Below are 18,362 nucleotides of genomic sequence, written 5' to 3' on the forward strand. Positions count from 1 at the left end.
AAATCCTGCGTGTGTTTGGTGATACACGTTTTACTTCTTTAACATTTACTGGCCCAGGTAACTAAAAATTCTGCTGTGTTTTGAAAGTCGCCACCTTGGTGTTAAGTTACATTCACAAACAGCCTCACAGTTCAAACAATGTGTTTAAACTGATGTTGCTGGTACCACAGCAACATCAGTCCCTTATGACCAGACAATGATTGTGTTATCAAAAGCAGATAAAGGCAGAAAAAGGGGATCTAGTGGCTCTTTTATGCTTTGGAAAAGGGATGTTTAATTAGATTAGAATAGAAATATCCCTTATTGTCCCTCATTGGGGAAATTCAGGTGGTCCAGCAGCAAAGTGATAGGCAGATGGAGCATTCAGATTTAAAAAAAAAAAAAAAAAAAAACTTCACAACATAATGACAAAAAATACTGTGGAGTTATTAAGTTATTTAAAAAAATCCATCTTGTATGGTCCCTCTGTGCCTGCCTGGCTTCTTTATGGGTACTCCGGCTTCTTCCCCCTGTCCAAAGAAATGCATGTTATCTTAATTGGCTGACTGTGAATGGTGGTCTGTCTCTCTATGTTAGTCTCAGGATTGGCTGACAACCTATCAGGACCCTGCCTTTCAAGTGGGATAGAGTCCAGCCCCCTGTGACCCTGAATTGGATAAGGGGAAGAGAATGGATATATACGGATGGATATAAATCTCCTATGATGAAATATTTCTATGCTGATGGGCTGCAGCACAGTTTATAATGTGGTAATGCTGTAATAGTAACACTTTCCAGAGCTACTCTCATTTATTATAGCCTGCCATGGTTTCTGGCTGTGAGTCAGGGATTAGAAATCAGGAGAAGATCTGCTAACTGAACCCCAGTAAACTGAATCTTATATAGAAGTGTTGAGATCAAACATAATCTCCTTCGTCAGCTTTGTTGGTTCAGTTTGTTTTTCCATTAAAAGAAAAAGAGGTAAAAGCACATCAATGCTGGTTACCTAGCATAAATCCATTAAGCTTTTTGTTCTTCAGTTGGAAAACATCCTCCTGCATTTAATAGGTTAACAAAACTAACAAGTCTCAGTGTGTTAGAAAAAATAAAGGCAACATGTTTTTAAAACGACATACTGTCATTTGTTTTCTGTGGCTCCCTGCCTTCAATTCATGCCCTGAGTCACCTGGGAGTCGCCCTGCCTTGCAGACAGGCTGTGGAGCTGGGAGGCTTGCAGAAAAGTCTGGCAGCACTCCACAGTTTACCTCAGCTCTCACTGCTTCAGCCTCATATAAACAAACAACTGAATGACTTCAAGTCTTAACATAGTGTGGGAATTTTCAGTAGCTTCGCATGATTCATAGTTGCTGAGATTATGTTTCTTTTTTTAAAATTAGGATGTTTACATGGGCTGTTGAAGCGCACAGGGCAATATTTAAAGGGCACCACTTCCAAAAGGCTTTATTGTCATCATGCCCCTTGACCATTAGAGCTGTCATCTGAAAAAGATCATGAGATCATGAGTTACTTCACAATGTTACACTTCTAAATCTACCAGCGGTGGGCGTCACATTTAAAAATAGATTTCCATCTTGGAAAGAAGCACTTTATTTTGCTAAATCCTTCTATCCTTTAGTAATTAGACACACGCTCTGTTGCCTGGTAACTAATGCAACAGCTCCTTGGGATCTGAAAGAAAATGAAAGAGAGATGGCACCGGCTGCTCCGGTGCTAATGCACACAGTCCTCAGACTGCAGACAGACAGCTTTGATCCTGTGTTAACTCCATGGCCTGGCTTTGGTTGAGGTCTTAATTGCACTATAATCACTTCATCTATCTAATGCTCCTGAACTAAATCACTTATTATCCCTGAGAAACAGCAATTATTCAGGAAGATGTATAAGCAAATATCCTGCCGCGCTGCACTATTTGTTAGGGGGGAAAAGGTAGATTCCAATGTAAATATTCACACATTCTTAAATTAATTATTATTATATCTTAAAAATAAAATACTTACATTGCCAGAAAGTAAAAGTAAAAGTACCCAGGCATGTTATTCTTTTTTTTGCATCTTCTGATTCGATACCTCTGGCAAACAGTAGGGTTGAATAGCTGGTTGGTTTTTCCCATTTCTCTTGTTTGCTTCATGCCAAAACATCAGAGATGCCACTTTGATCAGTAAACATGTGCACCTCTTATGTGGTGCAGTGACAACCCCTCCCTTCGAACACTGTGATTCACTCCACAGAGAGCACTGGGACAGCAGCCCACAGAGTGAGTTTGCCTTCTGTGCTGTGGATGCCTGATGTCACGCCAGTCCATTAAAGCCGGAGTACGAGGGACGCGTGTGTCTGTCGGACCGCGTTACACGAGGACGACAGTGATGGACTGCCTTGGGGCTACAGTTGGAGCCTCTCGTTCCTCCATCCGAGCCGCCATCCGACTCCTGGAAGCAACCTCACGATGCCAGTAACAGCTATCTAACTGTTACTCAGTCACGCTCTCTCTGCCCAAGCATATGGGGAGCAGAGTCAGGATTGCAGCATCATGTACCTGCTTTCATCCATGCTTGAATGTTACACAACTGATGAAAGCTGATGAAGTCCACAGATGATTAATTCAAGGAACAAATTTATCCTGCATCTACTTGGTATTTGATTCGGGCACTTTAAAGCAAAGATTCACACAAATGTATGAAATTAAGTGTTACATCTTTCCACTGCATCAAAGCAGCAAGTCTACACACTCTCGTTCCGTCTTTACTATGCTACATGCTTTTCAGACTATGAAAAAATGCTCTAAGTGTAATTTGTGGCTTATGTGATAACAGTGGTGTCAAATTCAAACATCTCATTCTCTCAGTGCAATTAGCTCCTACAGCCGACTCTAAAATTTGTGACTCCATCTCTATCCATGTAAAATAACTTGGCCTTAAATGATGTTTTGCTTAATAACAACCATGAATCTCTTAAGGTGGTATTTACAGATTTCTCACCTCCTACACAGTAGCCTTGCGCCTGTTTTGTGTTGCTTGTGAGACAGATGGATCCACTCCAGTGTGCTCTTTTCCAAAAGGCCCATGGTCCAGACCCAAGGTCCATCTGGCAGTTTGGTGGCATCTGAGTGTTTCACAGCATGATCACTGCTTCCTCAGATGCAAACCTAAACACAAAGCACTCGTTTCTCTGTGAAAATAAAGCTGTGGTTGTATAAATACTGGATGTTATTTAAACATGCGATTTGTTCCAGGTAGCTTTGATTCCCAAATTAAGCAACTTATGATTGTACTCTTCTTCTCTTTCTACAGCTCATTGTTATTATTATTAATATTAATATTAGTAGTAGTAGTAGTGGTAGTAGTAATACTATAGCTTGTCATTGTCTGTCTTGTGTATTTAAGAAAAACTGTTTCATTTCATGAAACTCGGAAATTTGTTTTCCCGAACCGGTGACTCACAAAAATGAAAATGATTTCCATGTGAAATGCGTATTTCCATGTGTCTTACTAAATTTTGTATTTATTTTTTTTGTCTCCTAAACACAGCAGTAAACAGTATAAACATTACGTTTATACGTACATCGAGGTATCGGTCAACATTCAGAGTAAAAACTCAAATTTCCCAGAGACGTTAAAGTAAACTCACTGCGTTCCGTTCCCATGGGAACAGATGAACCCTAAACCAGTACTGCAGGTATGTTAGCATGTATACGACAAGGATTAGGCTGTGTATATCTAACTGAATGACATAAAACAAATATTAAATAGCTCCGTGAAGAAGTTTTTATTCGATAGCTATAACAGTGGTGGGACTACATGCTCTTAAGCTAACTATGTAAGATACCGTATTGGTCAGAAGCTAGCAACTTCTGCCCAACTTCAAAAGCAACTCAATAGCCCAATAGCTGAGCTACTTAGACTCACCATATAACTACAATTGAAAATATAATATCTGTCTATGAAGTAAACTTTAAATGTGTGATTTATTTATTGACTTATTCTTTTTTATTATTCATTATTTATTTATTTATTTTTTTAGTCCACTTCTGGCACTTATTTTGTAAAATTACTGTAATAACTTTATTCGAACATTGTTAGGAAATAAAAACTGCACGTAATCGCAAAATGTAATCAAAGTAAGTGAGTTCGTTAACTGAATTTAAATTAAGCTGATGCAGTTCATAAATTATTATTTTATTTAGGGGAGAAAGCTATTTGAACCTACCTGGCCTGCCTGCCACCCCGTTTGTTAAATTATTATTTTAACCACATTTTCAGAAAGCTGAGTTCAATTTTCTATTCACACCCAGGACTGATCACTGCAGTGATCATTGTAGTAGACTAAAAGACCACAAAAAGTAACACACCATGCCACGGTTGAAAAAAGCTGTTGAGAAACAAAGTCATTGAGATCTATCAGTCAATGACAAAGCAGTTTCTAAGGCTTTGGGACTCCAACAAACCACGGTGAGAGCCATTATCCACAAATAGACAAAACTCGGAATGGCGATGAACCTTCCCAGGAGTTGCCGCCATAGCAAAGTTACTCCAAGAGGACAGTGACGACTCATTCCAAGAGTTCCAAGGAGAAAACCCCCGCTAACAAAAACGACACAAAGGCTCGTCTGGCGTTTGCCAAAAAATACCTTGATGATCCCCAAGACTTTTGGGAAAATATTCATCCAAAATTAGGGTCCAAATTTATCCACACTGATGTGAAAGACTCATTGCCAGTTACTGCAAATGCTTCATTATAGTTCTTGCTTCCAAGGGTTGCATAACCAGGTATTAGATTTTTCACATCACCAGGCTATTTGTAAGGTGATGGGCCAGATAGATTTAAATAGCTTTTTCCCTTAATAAATGAAATGATCATTTAAAAACTACATTTTGTATTTACTCAGGCTATCTTTGTCTAATGTTAAACTTAGTTTGATGTTCCAAAATATGTAAATGTTACAAATATGCAAAAAAAGTTAGAAATAAGGAAGGGGCCAAATACAGCACTGTATTTTCCCCATACATTTCACTTAAGTGCCGTATCTCTATACTATAATGCCTCTCTTTATCCTCCAGGGCTAATCTTATCCAAAGTGAAGATTGCAGTAACATGAGGAGGATCATTGCTGAATATCTAGACTGGTCACTGGCTACAGTGTCCAGTTTGTCAAACCTCTCTCTCCAGTGCATAGTGAACAACTTTGAAGGTGGTTTTTAGTATCGCTATTATCCACAAGTTTATAATCTCACTTGTAATAAAGCTGGAACTTAATTGCAAAATGTATACCTGTTGCAGAAAGGCCAATATATGAAGAGCTTACATCCAGTGAGAAGGACTTCATTCAGAACAGAGTGTCCCTTTCCCTGCCTCTGCATTTCGCAGCCAATGTTTTCCCAGATGGCGTTTACTGGAAGCGATGCTGTGAGCAGAAGTGGAAAGTTTGTGACGTCTCTAATTACGGCGAAAGCTGGAAACGAATGTTTTTTGAAAGGCAGCTGGAGAACATCATTGAACTTTTCGTTCCAGGCATAACAGAGCCAAAGACAGTTCTAGACATGGTCACGCTTTGTAAAGACCACATCAAGAAGCTAAACATTGCTCAGCTTCTGCCACCTGTCAAGGAGCCGCAGACGGAGGATGAGGAGCAAGCATCAGAGCTGACACTTGCAAATGATGATGATAAATCTGGTATGGACCACTTTGACTTTAGGATCTTGCTTGACAAGCTTACAAACCTGGAAGAGCTGCACTTGGTGTACAAAGTCAAATCATGTGGTATGAACTTTGAATGGAGCATGTTTGAGATGACCAACCGGGACTGTGAGTCCCTTGCCAAGGCACTTAAGTCCTGTAAGACATTAAAGGTAAGTATTGCATTAAATTACATAGTACCCATTCCAGATATCCTATGTGAAAAAAGCTCCCGCCCGACTTCGTGCAGAAATAAATCCCCATTCTATGTACGTTTTTTCAAGCCCTCAAATAACAGGAGTGGGATTGGGTTGAAATTTGGCACCTTATTTTGTTTTCCAGCATTTTGATGCTGCAGGATAGCTGCAGGATATTTTTGGAACAAAAAAGCTCAAAAAGCTACAGCAAAATATCAGTTTTAAAACCCAGGACAAGTGTTGCACTCAGGAGTCAAAATCTACTTGTTGCTCATTGCAGTTGTTTTTCTGTGACCAACTTTGAGCATCAACATCAAAGGATATGTCAAGAGTTCTGCAGAAAAAAATGCAAAAATGTATTTTGTGTAATATTGTAATATTTTAATACTTGCAATCTATCCATTAATTTTTATCTGGGTTCTGGCTGCGGGGGGCAGAAGTCTTAGCAGAGACGCTCAGAGCTCATCTGGGCGGACACCAAGGCATTCTTAAGCAGGCCAAGAGATGTAATCTCTCATGTGAGTAATGGGTCTGCCCTGGCACCTTCTTCTACTAGTGCACACCTAAATACCTTACCTGCATCCATTAGGTATCCTAATCAGATGCCAGAAGCCCCTGACCTGGACTTTCAATGTGGAAGAGTAGCAGCTCTACTCAGAGCTGCTACTCTTCTGACTGAATAACCAAGTTCTATCTATTTCATATTCCAATACTGATGCTCAAAGTTGATTATAGAAGAAATTTTGCTGAACAAAAAAGCTGATAAAAATTTGATCTTATTATAGTTTTTAACTGTTTTTATGTATGGATGTATGTATGGATAGTCAGTTTTTAAGTCTATCCGAACATCTATTCCATCCGTTTTTCTTCTACTTATCCAACAGAAACACAATGCTATGATGGTACATCCCCCCCAAAAAATAAATTTTAATCCGATCTAAAAAGTGCCAAATTTCCAGCATCCACTTTGTACTTTGAGAGCCTGTAGCACTAAAAATGAAGGCAAGCATATTCTGAGGGTGTCCTGATTAATTTTTCAATGTTTACCCATAAAACATTACTTATCTGATCGTGTGGTGCTGATGTGTAAGCATGTTATTTTTTGTGTGTTGCTTGGAAAGACCCATCACAGGTTCTTACTGTTTCCTCAGCTCTTTAGGCTCCATCTAAGCCACCTTGAAGATAAAAAGTGTCGTTTGTTGGTGAAGTACCTTTTAGACCACCCCTCCCTGCGCACTCTAGATTTTTCTCACAACGTGATTGGAGACAGCGGAGCCAGAGCCATCGGCAAATTGCTCACAAAGAGCAAGCTGGAGATCCTTAACCTGTATGACAACAATATTGGCGGCCCTGGGGCCAAGGCTATAGCTCATACCTTGTCCAAGAACACAACTCTTGTGTCCCTCAATCTATGTCTGAACCGTCTGAAGGATGAGGGTGGTCAGGCTATTTGTAAGGCCTTGTTGAACAACAAAACCCTACTTCACCTGCAACTGGGAGCCAATGGGGTAACTTGGCTTACTGTGCTTTCCCTGTCTAGTATGTTAGCACAGAATAACACCCTGAAGAGCATCAATCTCTCCTGCAACACACTGGGTGAGGTAAGAGAGAAATAAGTCTACTTTTCGCAGCAAGGAAAACTGCTAAAATTAGAAACATGCTGTCTCAGAAAGATGCTGAAAAAGAAGTCTATTGTAATTCCTTATTATGTGGCTGTTTTATTATTGAAAGAAAACGGATTGCATTCCTCCGGACTGCAGAATACATTTTATCCAAAATGTATAAATTCCGCACCCTAACCATCCTATGAAATTTGCGTTGACAAAGATAAAATCTACATTAAAACCCTACAGCCCTATATTCAAGAAAGCACTAACAGGAATAGAAAGATTGTGTTTCTGCCTTGTTAGTTAATTCAATCCAGAAGTGAATTTAAAATCCTTGTCCGCACATACAAATTACATACAAAGTCCTGAATGACCATGCCCCTTCATATCTTGAAGACTTGGCAATATAGTGTATCAGGCGACAGACACACTCTTTAATTTCAAGGTTAGACTTCAAAACTTTCCTTCTTTTCACATGCACATCCAAGTTTCTCTTTTGATTTAACTACGTTGTATTTTGAATCTGGAAGCAAGTGCCACCAAGAAAGTGAATCCTTAAAAGACCATTAACAAACATAACATTTTATGGACAAATTGGGCGTCTTTGCATAAGAAGTAAGACATTAGAATAGTTTCCTTTAAATTCAGACATTCAGTTGATACATTTCTTCTTATTGTCTAGAAGTAGATGCAAAATGATTTTATTTGCATAGTGCCCTTCTCTTCATCTCGCCCTCTAGGTCCTCTATGCCATGTAGGAGGCTATTGCCATCGTAGGCTTGTAAAGACCACATCATATCTTTTCATGTAATTTCATGTGTAAAATAATTAACTGATAATTAACTGATTATTCATTTATTAGAACTTTACTCAGCAACAATTAAGGATAGCGTTGAAAACATCCATCTGTCCGAGCTACTAAAGTGTATGCGTTTTTTTATTCTGTGATATTATTTCTTCTTTAATTAGTTTTGACTGCTGTTTAGACCAAAGAACCTATTTTAATTTAGTCAACATGGCTCATAAACAGTATATCAATAAGTTAATAAAACTGATAATTGATTTAAAAAAAAAAGAAAGAAAATAATTTGTAGTTGCAAAGATATTATTATTATTATTATTAATAATAATAATAATAATAATAATAATAATAGATAGATAGATAGATAGATAGATAGATAGATAGATAGATAGATAGATAGATAGATAGATAGATAGATAGGTTTGCTGTTATCCCGAAAGCCATGCAGATTAAAAACTGTCAAAAATTAACTGACAGAGAGGAAGAGTGAAACTGTTATTTTAAGTTATGGTTTCACTGTAACCACTTATTACTTCTTCTTGTTAAATTTGTCAGCTTTGGAATGCTGGTTCATTTTGAAAAACTCTCAAAGCATGCTAACGCCTGTGCAGACACAGCATAGTGAAGTCAACAGAGCAGCTGTAAAGTACTAGGATTTTCAAATATTCATAGATATGTGTGGGAAAACATGTAATAATGGAAAACTGAGTAAGTGTTGTTTCCCCAAGAGAGGTAGATCTGAATTCCCCCTTCTCATGCTCTCTCTTCTTCGGATTTTAACTGCATATTGTATCTCTGACTGGAATACACTGCGGAGGATCAAAAATCACCCACATAGCAGAAATCCAACATGCAGTACCATCAATATTTTTGACCTTGGTTTCAGAAATAGAAATGCCTGTTTTACAAAAAACAGCAAAAGACTGGTAGCAGCAGCAAAGGGGAGCTTATAAAGTGTGCCGTATTTCGAACTGCAAGGTTAGCAGTGAGATGTTTTTCAAGGTTATTGAGGCCATCAGCAGAGCTTTTAGGTGTGTGTATGTTTGCATTTGTGCAGGTTGGAGGGAACGCTTTGGAGGAGGCGATGTCTCACAACACCAGTGTGACAGAATGCAATATCCACCTGACAGACATCGAAGAGCGGAGAGTTTCCGTCATTAACCAAATGGTTTGGAACAACCAGTTTAGAAAACAAGAAACAAACCCAAGAGAGAAGAATACTGAGAATGCCAACTGATGGTTTTTATAATATAAACCCATCTTTATCAGCCGTCTGTCTTTGCAATAGATGAACGTATTCATCTAAAACCACAATAAACGAAAATATGCAGCAAAATTCAACCAAATTTGGTCTAAAACACAACAGATGTAAGTGAGCCCTACATTAATTCTAACGTAAGAAAAATGCAGGATATGATGTGTCATTAAGATCTTTAAACTATCTCAAATGAGTTGTCTGATATCTACTTAATTCATAATGATTGAAGCAGATGATTGGTTGCTGGCAGACCAGGTCATGTATCAATCATGGGTATCCTGCGCTGTCATTAGTTGTTGTTTCAAACAGTCTCCTGCAAGTTGAGCAAAGTTTATATCGGGATCTACCTACTTTGCGTAGCCAGCAGGGGGAGGGATCACAACATCACAACTCACATTTACTCCAGTTCGAGTAACATTTCCAGAAATCTTCCAGCTGAGACTTTTTAGACAGTGAGTAAGTGTGAAAAATATGTCCTGTTTTGATTATGAAGCAACAGGAACCAATGAGCTTGGGACCGAGGGGATGGACCAGCACACTGTTGCTTCTGTTCTATTTACTACACTTGTTGACAGTATCAAGTTTCCTTTGGCTGACAAACATGCAACACTGGTTGCATCAGTTGACCTCAGATCAGTGATCATAGTCTTTCTGGCATGTCTGTTGTGTATTTTTAAACAAATAGACCAGATATTTTAGTGAGCATTTCAGTTTATTGAGTTTTTTGTTCTACTTTGATACACATGTTTGGTATTCAGTCCTTATGTAACATCAAGGCAACGTCGTGATGGTGTTGGAATACATACAGACTTGCATTGTTTTATTTTTACCTATAATCTACTGGTAAATAGTGTAACTCTTGAACTAGGCGGCAACAAAATTATCAGTCAGATGTAATTTACAGTCATAGCCATGAATCAGGTGTATGTCACAGGTGTCACACCTAAAATCACAAATCAGTCTCCAGAGCCATTTGAAGAGAGGTTATTCTGGACTAATTTAGCCAAAAAGCAGAAAAATCTATGCCAGAATACTGATTTATTATATTTAGATCCTTAGTAATCACTAAGCATATGTTTATGCTTAGATATACCTTATCCCAAAGCAGTCAAATCACACCAACAGCTTTTGTATTTTTAAAAAAGTATTCTAAAATGATTAAAAACGTGTTTAAAGGGAAACAAAACCATCCCAAAACAGCCTTTTTAGGGGGACTGTTCTGCTTCTCTCCATTTAATAGCAACACATCAAATCTGTCCCTGCTCCAGTTAAGTGTGTGTTTGTGTGCATGTGTGCACACAATATCCACATCGACTGACATTCTACACTCCTGTCTCTATTTATTTACAGTACAAAGCCATCCTGCTCTACAATGTTAAAAATCCACAGATTTATGGAAGTATAAAAGATGAGGCCCAAAGCATCATTGAGTGAAAGAATACAAATCATCGTACGAGCCTAATCTACCTCATAAGACATGATAACGGCTATAGCTGCTTTCTTTGCAGAAATGTTATTCTAACAGTCATCTATAGAGGAAAAGTGTATAGCTTTAAAACTTTCAGTCAGATTGTAATCGGTCAAATAGCTTGTTTCTGTTGCTGCGTAAACATTTCACGGGTAAACACATTTTTCTATTCTTACATGGGACTATGTATGAATATCACAGTGAAGCCACCTGAGAGGCTTGATGATGATGATGAAGGAGAGATTGTGATGATTTCAGAGTGGCACAGTGACTTTAGCATTGACATCCGGTGCATCCTCCTATATTTTGATTAACATAACAAAAAAGACATTTCGGTAAATTTAAATGCCCTGTGGAGACTGCATGCTGTTATTTGTGTTGTCCTCTGAGTCATGCAAGTCCACTTGAGTCTCTGACTTCTGACCAGCACGAGCTCGGTTGTGATCCAGTCCTTCACAGCTACAAAATAAGTAAAGAATCTGAATGGGCTAAAAATTAACTTGTTAGCTCAATTGATTCCCAGCCATTTTAGCTCAGATCACTGACATCTGTTCTGTGAATAGTTTAACATACACACTGGAACCACTGAAGATGTATAGAGAGCCTAAAATAATAACTTGCCATTTGTACACTTCAGTTTTTCTGTGATTAAACTAATTTATTTCAAACACTTGTCATAAATGTCCCCCTATCTCAAGATTTCAGGTGAGATTTTGGTGTTAGCATCTTGAATACAGGAGCCTGAAGCTGTTCATAACCCACCGCATTAAGTTGTTAGAGCGGTAATATGAGACGTATTATTCTGAAGAGTTGTTTTGTTTTCTTTGATAATGCAGATGTTTTTTCTAGTGGAAGATTTCTCTGGTAATAACCTCTTTTTCATGCTAAGATACCGCATTTTTCTTGTGTTTCATGGTGGAATCAATTTTAGCAAAAATCAACTTTAAAACGTTGCAGTTTACCGGACCTTTACACACAGACTAAGTGATGGATTTATGAATAGCGAGTGCAGAAGTGAAACTCAATGACTGGAGATGTTTGCATCTGCACCTCCGCCTTCTTTATGTGCAGATGAGAACATGAGTGATTATCGGGATGTTGTTGCAAGCAGAATCGTTGACCTGAATACTATCCTGAGTTTGGGGTGAGGTTGCATAGATGACCTTGAGTTGTGAAAACAGGTTAAAATTGTTAGTTAAACGTGACTCAGCCTGTTATGAGGGGGTTGTGTCTCAGTCCACAGCTCCAAACACAACAACACACATGGAATGTAATGAGTATGGCTGATTGATCACTTTATCGGGAAGGCAAATCTCAACACCAAATGTCTAAACGCAGGTGAGGTTCATAGTATTCAGTGATGGCCGTAATGGCAGTATGATCCATGTATATCCGTCGTTATGGACGTCCTCTATGCTTAACCTCCATTCCTTCAAGTGGCTAAATGACTGTCCAAAAATATTAAGGAGTGCTGGAAGAAATAAACCAAACTTTGAGCGATGGGTTGTGCTGCGGGGAGTGGCTTTTGTCACTGTTTGCATTAAACACTGCTTCGGTTCTTGGCTGCAAAAGTAAATTTCCCATCAGATACCGCATGCACTCAGCTGAGAGGAAGTAGGTTTTAGTGTTTTAAAGTAATCCTTTTATATAATTAAATCTGACACTATCAGTAGTGAATCCAGGCCTCTGCCTATTTCGAGTGTTTTCGATGGCCAGCTCTCTAGCTGTCTCTCTGATATGCATCAGCAGCAGCAGCAGCACAGGGCTGGCTGTGTGAGTAATGTGAAAAAGAAATCTGAAAAGCATTTTGTGTCTGATTCTTACAAACTTGTGGATTTTTGCCTATGTTTTCAATAACCTTGATGTGTTCTTCTGCTTGTTTTAATGGGAGGATAGTGAGATGAGATGAGAAGTCATTGCAGCTTGTGCTTGTCAGTAACGGTTGATGCTAGGCACTTAAATAAAGAGGTAGGCTCAATGAAAATATTGCCCAACACGAACCTAAATGGATCTTTAAGATTTTAAACTGGCGGAGTTGACACTGATTTCTCAGCAGTGCAGTGAGGGTATTTTTTACTGCTTTACAAAATGTACAGTTTGAACAGTTTAAAGAAGTGTTTATGAATCAGTTTTAAATCCTCGTGTCCTTCAGCCCTCATCTGCTAAATTATTCAAACTCCTCCTGTGCTATATTTGGCGAGCCATGGAGTTTAATGTCATTGCAGCCAAGCACATATCAGCTGACTGAATGTTTTATCCGCACATTTATTTTCAGTTTTTTTCTCTTTGAATGGATTTCCATGAGCATTAACTTTGAATGGAGACATTAAATCATCCAGGATCAAAATGTGTTAACATGCAGATTTCTGTATTTGTCGACTGTACTGACTTCACTTTGATAAGAGCCATGAGAGGGTTAGGGTGTTTGGTTTCAGCAAAACTACTTAGTCTCGTTAGTGTGTTTTGACAAGGTTGCTTATCTTTGCGTTCCATTTCTCGTTTGGCATCCATTTAATTTTTTCATTTGCTGCTGAGTCAAAGCCCATTTCAGGCTTCATATACCGGGAAATGTTACTCATATCTTTGTAAATTGTCTGTGACTAAGATCTGTAAATATGGCATTTACACTAGGATGGGATGGCCCTTGATTTTCATTGGTTATCTGAATCTCAACAGACTCTTTAGGGCTGCACATGACACTTTGGCAGTATCCTTTAAAGCCTCGCTGTATTTTAAACAACAGTCTCATCGGGTCTGTTTTTCCCTGATGTATTGAGTGATAAATTCCACACACATACTTTGTTGTAATTGCTGTTGTGTCAGGTGACAGTATGTTTAGAAATGTTAACAAATCCTTTGTTGTGGTAACTCAGAGAATGCTCTTTTTTTTTTTTTTAAATCTCTGTGTTAAAGAGACACAAGAGTCCATGTATGAAGAGTTTCCTTGGCCTTAGCTCGTGTCATCAGAGTGAAGTTTCTACACAGGAGCCATTTCTGTGCAGCGAGCGGTGGTCGTGGTTGAGGCAGCCTTCGTTGCGATGCACGATGAGCACTGGGAAGTACAGCGCGTCCTGATAGGCTGGAGGGTTCTCCTCACTGGCCTGCTGGCCTGACAGACAGCGCGTGCTCTCTGTGGGACACGACTGCTCATTCAGGCTCCCGCTGCTCCTCCACAGGCAGCTCCGCCTGGAGCCGTACAGCCGACCCAGCGAGAAGCGGCTGGCGCTGAACGGGATGCGGGGGCTCCCAGTGTTGCAGATGCTGAGGGCGCTTCGGGAGAAGATGGAGGAGCTGCTTATGGCACGGTGGCAGCGTTCGCAGTTCTGCCTGTAGCTGCCATAGCCTCCGGATAAGGAGTAGCTATTACAGCTCCCTGAGAGCTGGGCCAGGTCCATGAGAACCGCCTCAGAGTAGCTGGGCACTAGCTGCTGGTTGGAGCGGATGTGCCACTCGAGCTCTGTGCTGTCAATTGTGTTGACCCGTGGGATGTGTCTGCAATACACCCGCTCGTCAGATGGCGTTACTGGCACATAGTCAAAGCCGAACAGCTTCTCAACATGGTAGTGCACACAGGAAGTACGATACTCTGTCAGCACCCTCATAGGCCAGGACAAGGTGAAAGCAGCCGCTACCCAGAAGGTGGAGTTGGAAGCATACCATGGAAGGTGATCAGGGTCAGAAAAGGCAATCATATACTCCTTAAAGTCGACATTCTTCAGGTGCATCCCCTCACGTGCCTCCATGTAATCATCAAGGCCCTCGTTTTCTGTAAAGAACCTGGCCCGCTGGTTCAGGTAGGAGTTTTCAGACTCCACATTGGCAAAGCTAAAGCACTTGGTGAACCTCAGCTTGGTGATGGGGAAACCATCCAGGCCCAGCAGGTTCTTCGAGATGTCCTTAACCCCGCAGTTACCGTAGTCAAACTCCGCCTCGGCTACGTGGGTGTTTACTCTCTCATGGTAGACCTGTGTAGTGGTGTAGGCATCTCCATTACGGTAACGTGTCACCTGTCGCGTTCTCCTGACATAGTGATAGCTGATGGCCTTCCACCAGATGCAAGGCGTAGCCTGCTGCATGCGCTGTATGCGCTCCGTCACGCTGTCCACATCAACCTTGTACTGCAGCTCATTCCTGGTGTAGCAGTGCCAGCATTCGACCAGGTAGACCACATAGAGCATGACCAGGAAGGCCAGGGGGATGTAGATGTAGCCATTGGAGCAGGGACTGTCATGGTACATCATAGAGTTTCCCTTGTAGGCGCTATTGAAGGTGAGGCGTGTGACCTCTGTCACCTGGCACCAGGCCATCACCCCGACACAGCCGTACATCAGCAGTGACAGCAGCAGGCATTTCCAGTGAGTTTCCTGACACAAGGACTTAGCCAGAGACTGTTTCTGAGGCTGTTGCTGCAAAAGAGAAAAAAATGATTACAAACACAGGTATTAACATAATAATATAAGAAGGAGTAACCTATACCTGAAGATTTAAATGAATGGCACATTTTAATGTGGCATTGATGAACACAACCTAAATACCTGTAGGCAAAAAGTTAAGGAGCAGCGGCTCATGTGTATAAAATATTTAAGGAAATATTCTTCGTTGCAAGTGCTTTTGCATAGTTTATGCATGAGCCAAGAGCCAACTGCTCATTTCTTGCTCTGTGCATGTTATAATCAGACGATTCCTTCATTATTACCATTAAAATGTAAAAGAAATCCTGTTGTCACGTGAGAGTTGAAGACTTGAAAGAACTGATATGATTTTAAAGAGTCAAAAACATTTAGGCAGACAGGCAGAAAAAAAGGCTGTAGTCTGACTTGGGCAGCATTTAGATGGTGCCATCCTTTATCTCCTCGGGGCACAGCAAGCCCCAGCGGCTGCATCAAAGAGCTCGAGAGCTGGTTACGCCCTGCAGGAGCACAGCCACACAAAACCTGGCAGAGATTCAAAAGTCCCAGGAAGGGGAAGATTATCACTAAATTCATTCAAAAAAAATTTGCATGACAGACCTCACTTCTAACACTTCAGATTAGACTGTAAATGTCTAGATTTTGATCTATAGGTCGCCTCTAAACACCACATTTAAAAAAAAAAAAGCATCTGCTCTATCACAGCGCTGATTTATTGAACTCGACATGTCAGCTCTGTGCTCTTCGAGTGATAGACGAGCATAAATAATCAATGTTCTTGCATCATAATTAACTTCCCGACCTTGGTCACATGGTCTTCAAGCACACTGCCAACCCAAGGCTACACCCCACAGAGCAAAAGGGATTAACAGTGAAATTCCCCACTGAGATAAACCTCCTGCAGGAGGAGTGCTTGCTCACCAGCATTCTGGCCACGTTCGAAAATTACAATCAATACTACGTGGCACATTTTGTGGCCAGTGTTACATTTTACAGGCTCGAGGTTAATGATGAACAGTTGTGCAGTAGGAGATATCGTTCTGATTATGTGCCTGCAAAGCAAATGCATCTCTGCATGTTACAATCTGATTAAAAATGTGTTAGAAAAACCTTGCGCTGGTCCTAAAATATGAAAGGAGAATCCATTTTTAATTGTAGTGAGTTACATTTATATTTAAGGCAGTTATTGTATGAAACAGCTCTAAAAGTCTTCTGTGTACAGTTAGCTGAAGGCTCTTGTATCATTTTTTAATATTTGGTTTCAGTGTTGTTTTGTATTTAGTGAAAATTCCCTTTGCATGAAAGCAACAACTGAGAATCACTTCAGCACGCCACCTTACGTGCTTATATCCTAATGTAATTTTACAGTTTGCACTCATAGGAGTCATAGATTTTAATATGAAAGTGGCTATTGTTAAAAGGAAAAACAGTTTCAAGAAGGTTCAAATCTGTACAGTCTTCACATTCAGGAGGCTGCCGTGGTGCCTTTAGTGCCTCTCGCAGTCATGGACACTTTCTCTTGACATAATAAGACCAGCTAGGTTATATAAAAAGACTCTCTTGTGTAATGGATATGTAACTTGCCCAGCATGTGTGCATGTAGGGGAAGACTGGAGAAGAAGGAGAGGAATTGGGTGTTATAGTTTAATTCAGGAAAACTGCTGTTGAGTCCTTATGTTTCCAAATCTGTTTTAGTTTTTCCCTTAAGGGAAATTTACAACATCTCACTTCTCCCCGCCCTAGTAACGTCAAGATGTCTTTTAAATGCTGCGTGACTTTCAATATCTTCTGGAAAGATATGAGCAAAGTAAGTTTTTTTGTTTTAACACTTTCGTGTACCTGATTGGACCGTGATAGATTCTTAAACCTAATTTTGGAAGCCTGCCCGGAGGACACAGGAGCGTAATCATGGCGTTCACACGCTCGAGTGCGCGCATGGGTTCGTATAATAGGCAAATAAAGCGCTTTAAGTGCTGTGCAAACACTTAAATCAGAATCTAAAAAAAAAAAAAGCCAAATGATTATTACCGTGAGATTATTACAGTGAGCATGCACAAAGGCAGCCTGTCACTTAAACATGCCACACTACTCAAAAGCCTTAATTTACTGCAAACAATTCTTACCTCTTCCCGGGGGCTTTCCGTCTCCTCCTCGGGGACGGTGGTGGTGGCGGTGGCGCTTTCACTTGCCGTTGCAGCCGATGCTGGGGACATGGTAATAACAACAACACAAAGACCGGTGGTGCATGGATCTCCTGATGGGATGGGGGCTTTCCAAAGCAGAGTGAGACATAAACACGCCGCGAACTCCTCCGCGCATCATCCGCAGGAAACCAGTGCAGCAGGAACCCAAACAGAAGGGCTCAAAGGATGCTGCATCCCCAGCCTGTTTCAGGTGGGCACACTTCGCATGGTGTAGCCTACGGGAACGCGGTCATTGTGCCTCCGAAGAAGACTGAGAGGCTGTGACTCTTCTCGCGATGCGATGGTGATGGTGATGAGGACTGCTGCGGCGAGGGATCCAGTGTGATGAGGGAAGTGACAAAGCTCCTCTCCCTGCAGGCAGAGCCCATGACACCCAGTGAAGCTGTGAAGCAGGACAAAGGAGACGGGCAGCGGCACATGCGAGCAGCCAGCCCGACACCACGATGTAAATAACACGCACGTACGTGTCCACGTAACTCACAACAGCACAGAGGGGCGCTGCTGCTGCCGCTGCTGAGGAGGGGGTGGCTCCTCTCAGCAGAGATCTTTATTCTGATCTGTATTTAAGCAAGTTCTTTGAAAAACAGTAATAGTAAAAGCTCACGTAGGGTTTAAATTCGTTATATATATGAAATTAAATAAGCCACCTGTGATGCTCCTCAGATGGTATGATTTTTTGGCTTGTTTGGCTTTGTTTCTTTTTGTCAAAGGGTTTAATTTAGTTTAGTTTAGTTTAGTTTAGTTTAT

General features: G+C 40.5%; 2 protein-coding genes and 1 long non-coding RNA gene across 4 annotated transcripts; 1 reads left to right on the forward strand and 2 right to left on the reverse strand.

Annotated features, from left to right (window-relative positions):
* Positions 1 to 3: 3 nt before the first annotated feature.
* Positions 4 to 3,608, reverse strand: LOC146692146 (uncharacterized). Its single transcript, XR_014915147.1, has 3 exons — positions 3,559 to 3,608; positions 2,976 to 3,165; positions 4 to 509 (listed from the first exon to the last, which is right to left on the reverse strand). It is a non-coding gene; the product is annotated as an uncharacterized LOC146692146 (long non-coding RNA).
* On the forward strand, positions 3,609 to 9,546 carry drc5 (dynein regulatory complex subunit 5). 2 transcript variants are annotated; one of them, XM_085432123.1, is made up of 6 exons: positions 3,609 to 3,672; positions 5,055 to 5,185; positions 5,275 to 5,400; positions 5,506 to 5,843; positions 7,019 to 7,468; positions 9,334 to 9,546. In XM_085432123.1, the coding sequence occupies exons 2-6, from the start codon at positions 5,089 to 5,091 to the stop codon at positions 9,511 to 9,513; spliced, it is 1,191 nt and encodes a 396-aa protein (XP_085288249.1). In that variant the 5' UTR covers positions 3,609 to 3,672; positions 5,055 to 5,088; the 3' UTR covers positions 9,514 to 9,546. The 2 variants fall into 2 exon arrangements, with proteins under 2 accessions (XP_085288249.1, XP_085288248.1); XM_085432122.1 differs by having other exon boundaries at positions 5,275 to 5,843.
* A 4,311-nt stretch (positions 9,547 to 13,857) lies between these two features.
* tmem151ba (transmembrane protein 151Ba) lies at positions 13,858 to 18,134 on the reverse strand. The gene is made up of 2 exons (XM_085432120.1): positions 17,535 to 18,134; positions 13,858 to 15,408 (listed from the first exon to the last, which is right to left on the reverse strand). Exons 1-2 carry the CDS (start codon positions 17,622 to 17,624, stop codon positions 13,966 to 13,968), a joined length of 1,533 nt encoding a protein of 510 aa, XP_085288246.1. The 5' UTR covers positions 17,625 to 18,134; the 3' UTR covers positions 13,858 to 13,965.
* Positions 18,135 to 18,362: the final 228 nt, after the last annotated feature.

The sequence above is a fragment of the Copadichromis virginalis genome, linkage group LG15, assembly GCF_057382275.1.
Source record: "Copadichromis virginalis isolate Kocher_CV1m ecotype Utaka linkage group LG15, C_Virginalis_male_GT1.1, whole genome shotgun sequence".
NCBI lineage: Eukaryota > Metazoa > Chordata > Actinopteri > Cichliformes > Cichlidae > Copadichromis > Copadichromis virginalis.

Coding starts and splice junctions, on each gene's coding strand:
- tmem151ba (XM_085432120.1), bottom strand. CDS start 17,624: ATGTCCCCAGCATCGGCTGCAACGGCAAGTGAAAGCGCCACCGCCACC. Junction 15,409..17,534: donor CGGAAAGCCCCCGGGAAGAG/GTAAGAATTGTT, acceptor TCTCTTTTGCAG/CAACAGCCTCAGAAACAGTC.
- drc5 (XM_085432122.1), top strand. CDS start 5,089: ATGAGGAGGATCATTGCTGAATATCTAGACTGGTCACTGGCTACAGTG. Junction 5,186..5,274: donor CATAGTGAACAACTTTGAAG/GTGGTTTTTAGT, acceptor TACCTGTTGCAG/AAAGGCCAATATATGAAGAG. Junction 5,844..7,018: donor AGTCCTGTAAGACATTAAAG/GTAAGTATTGCA, acceptor CTGTTTCCTCAG/CTCTTTAGGCTCCATCTAAG.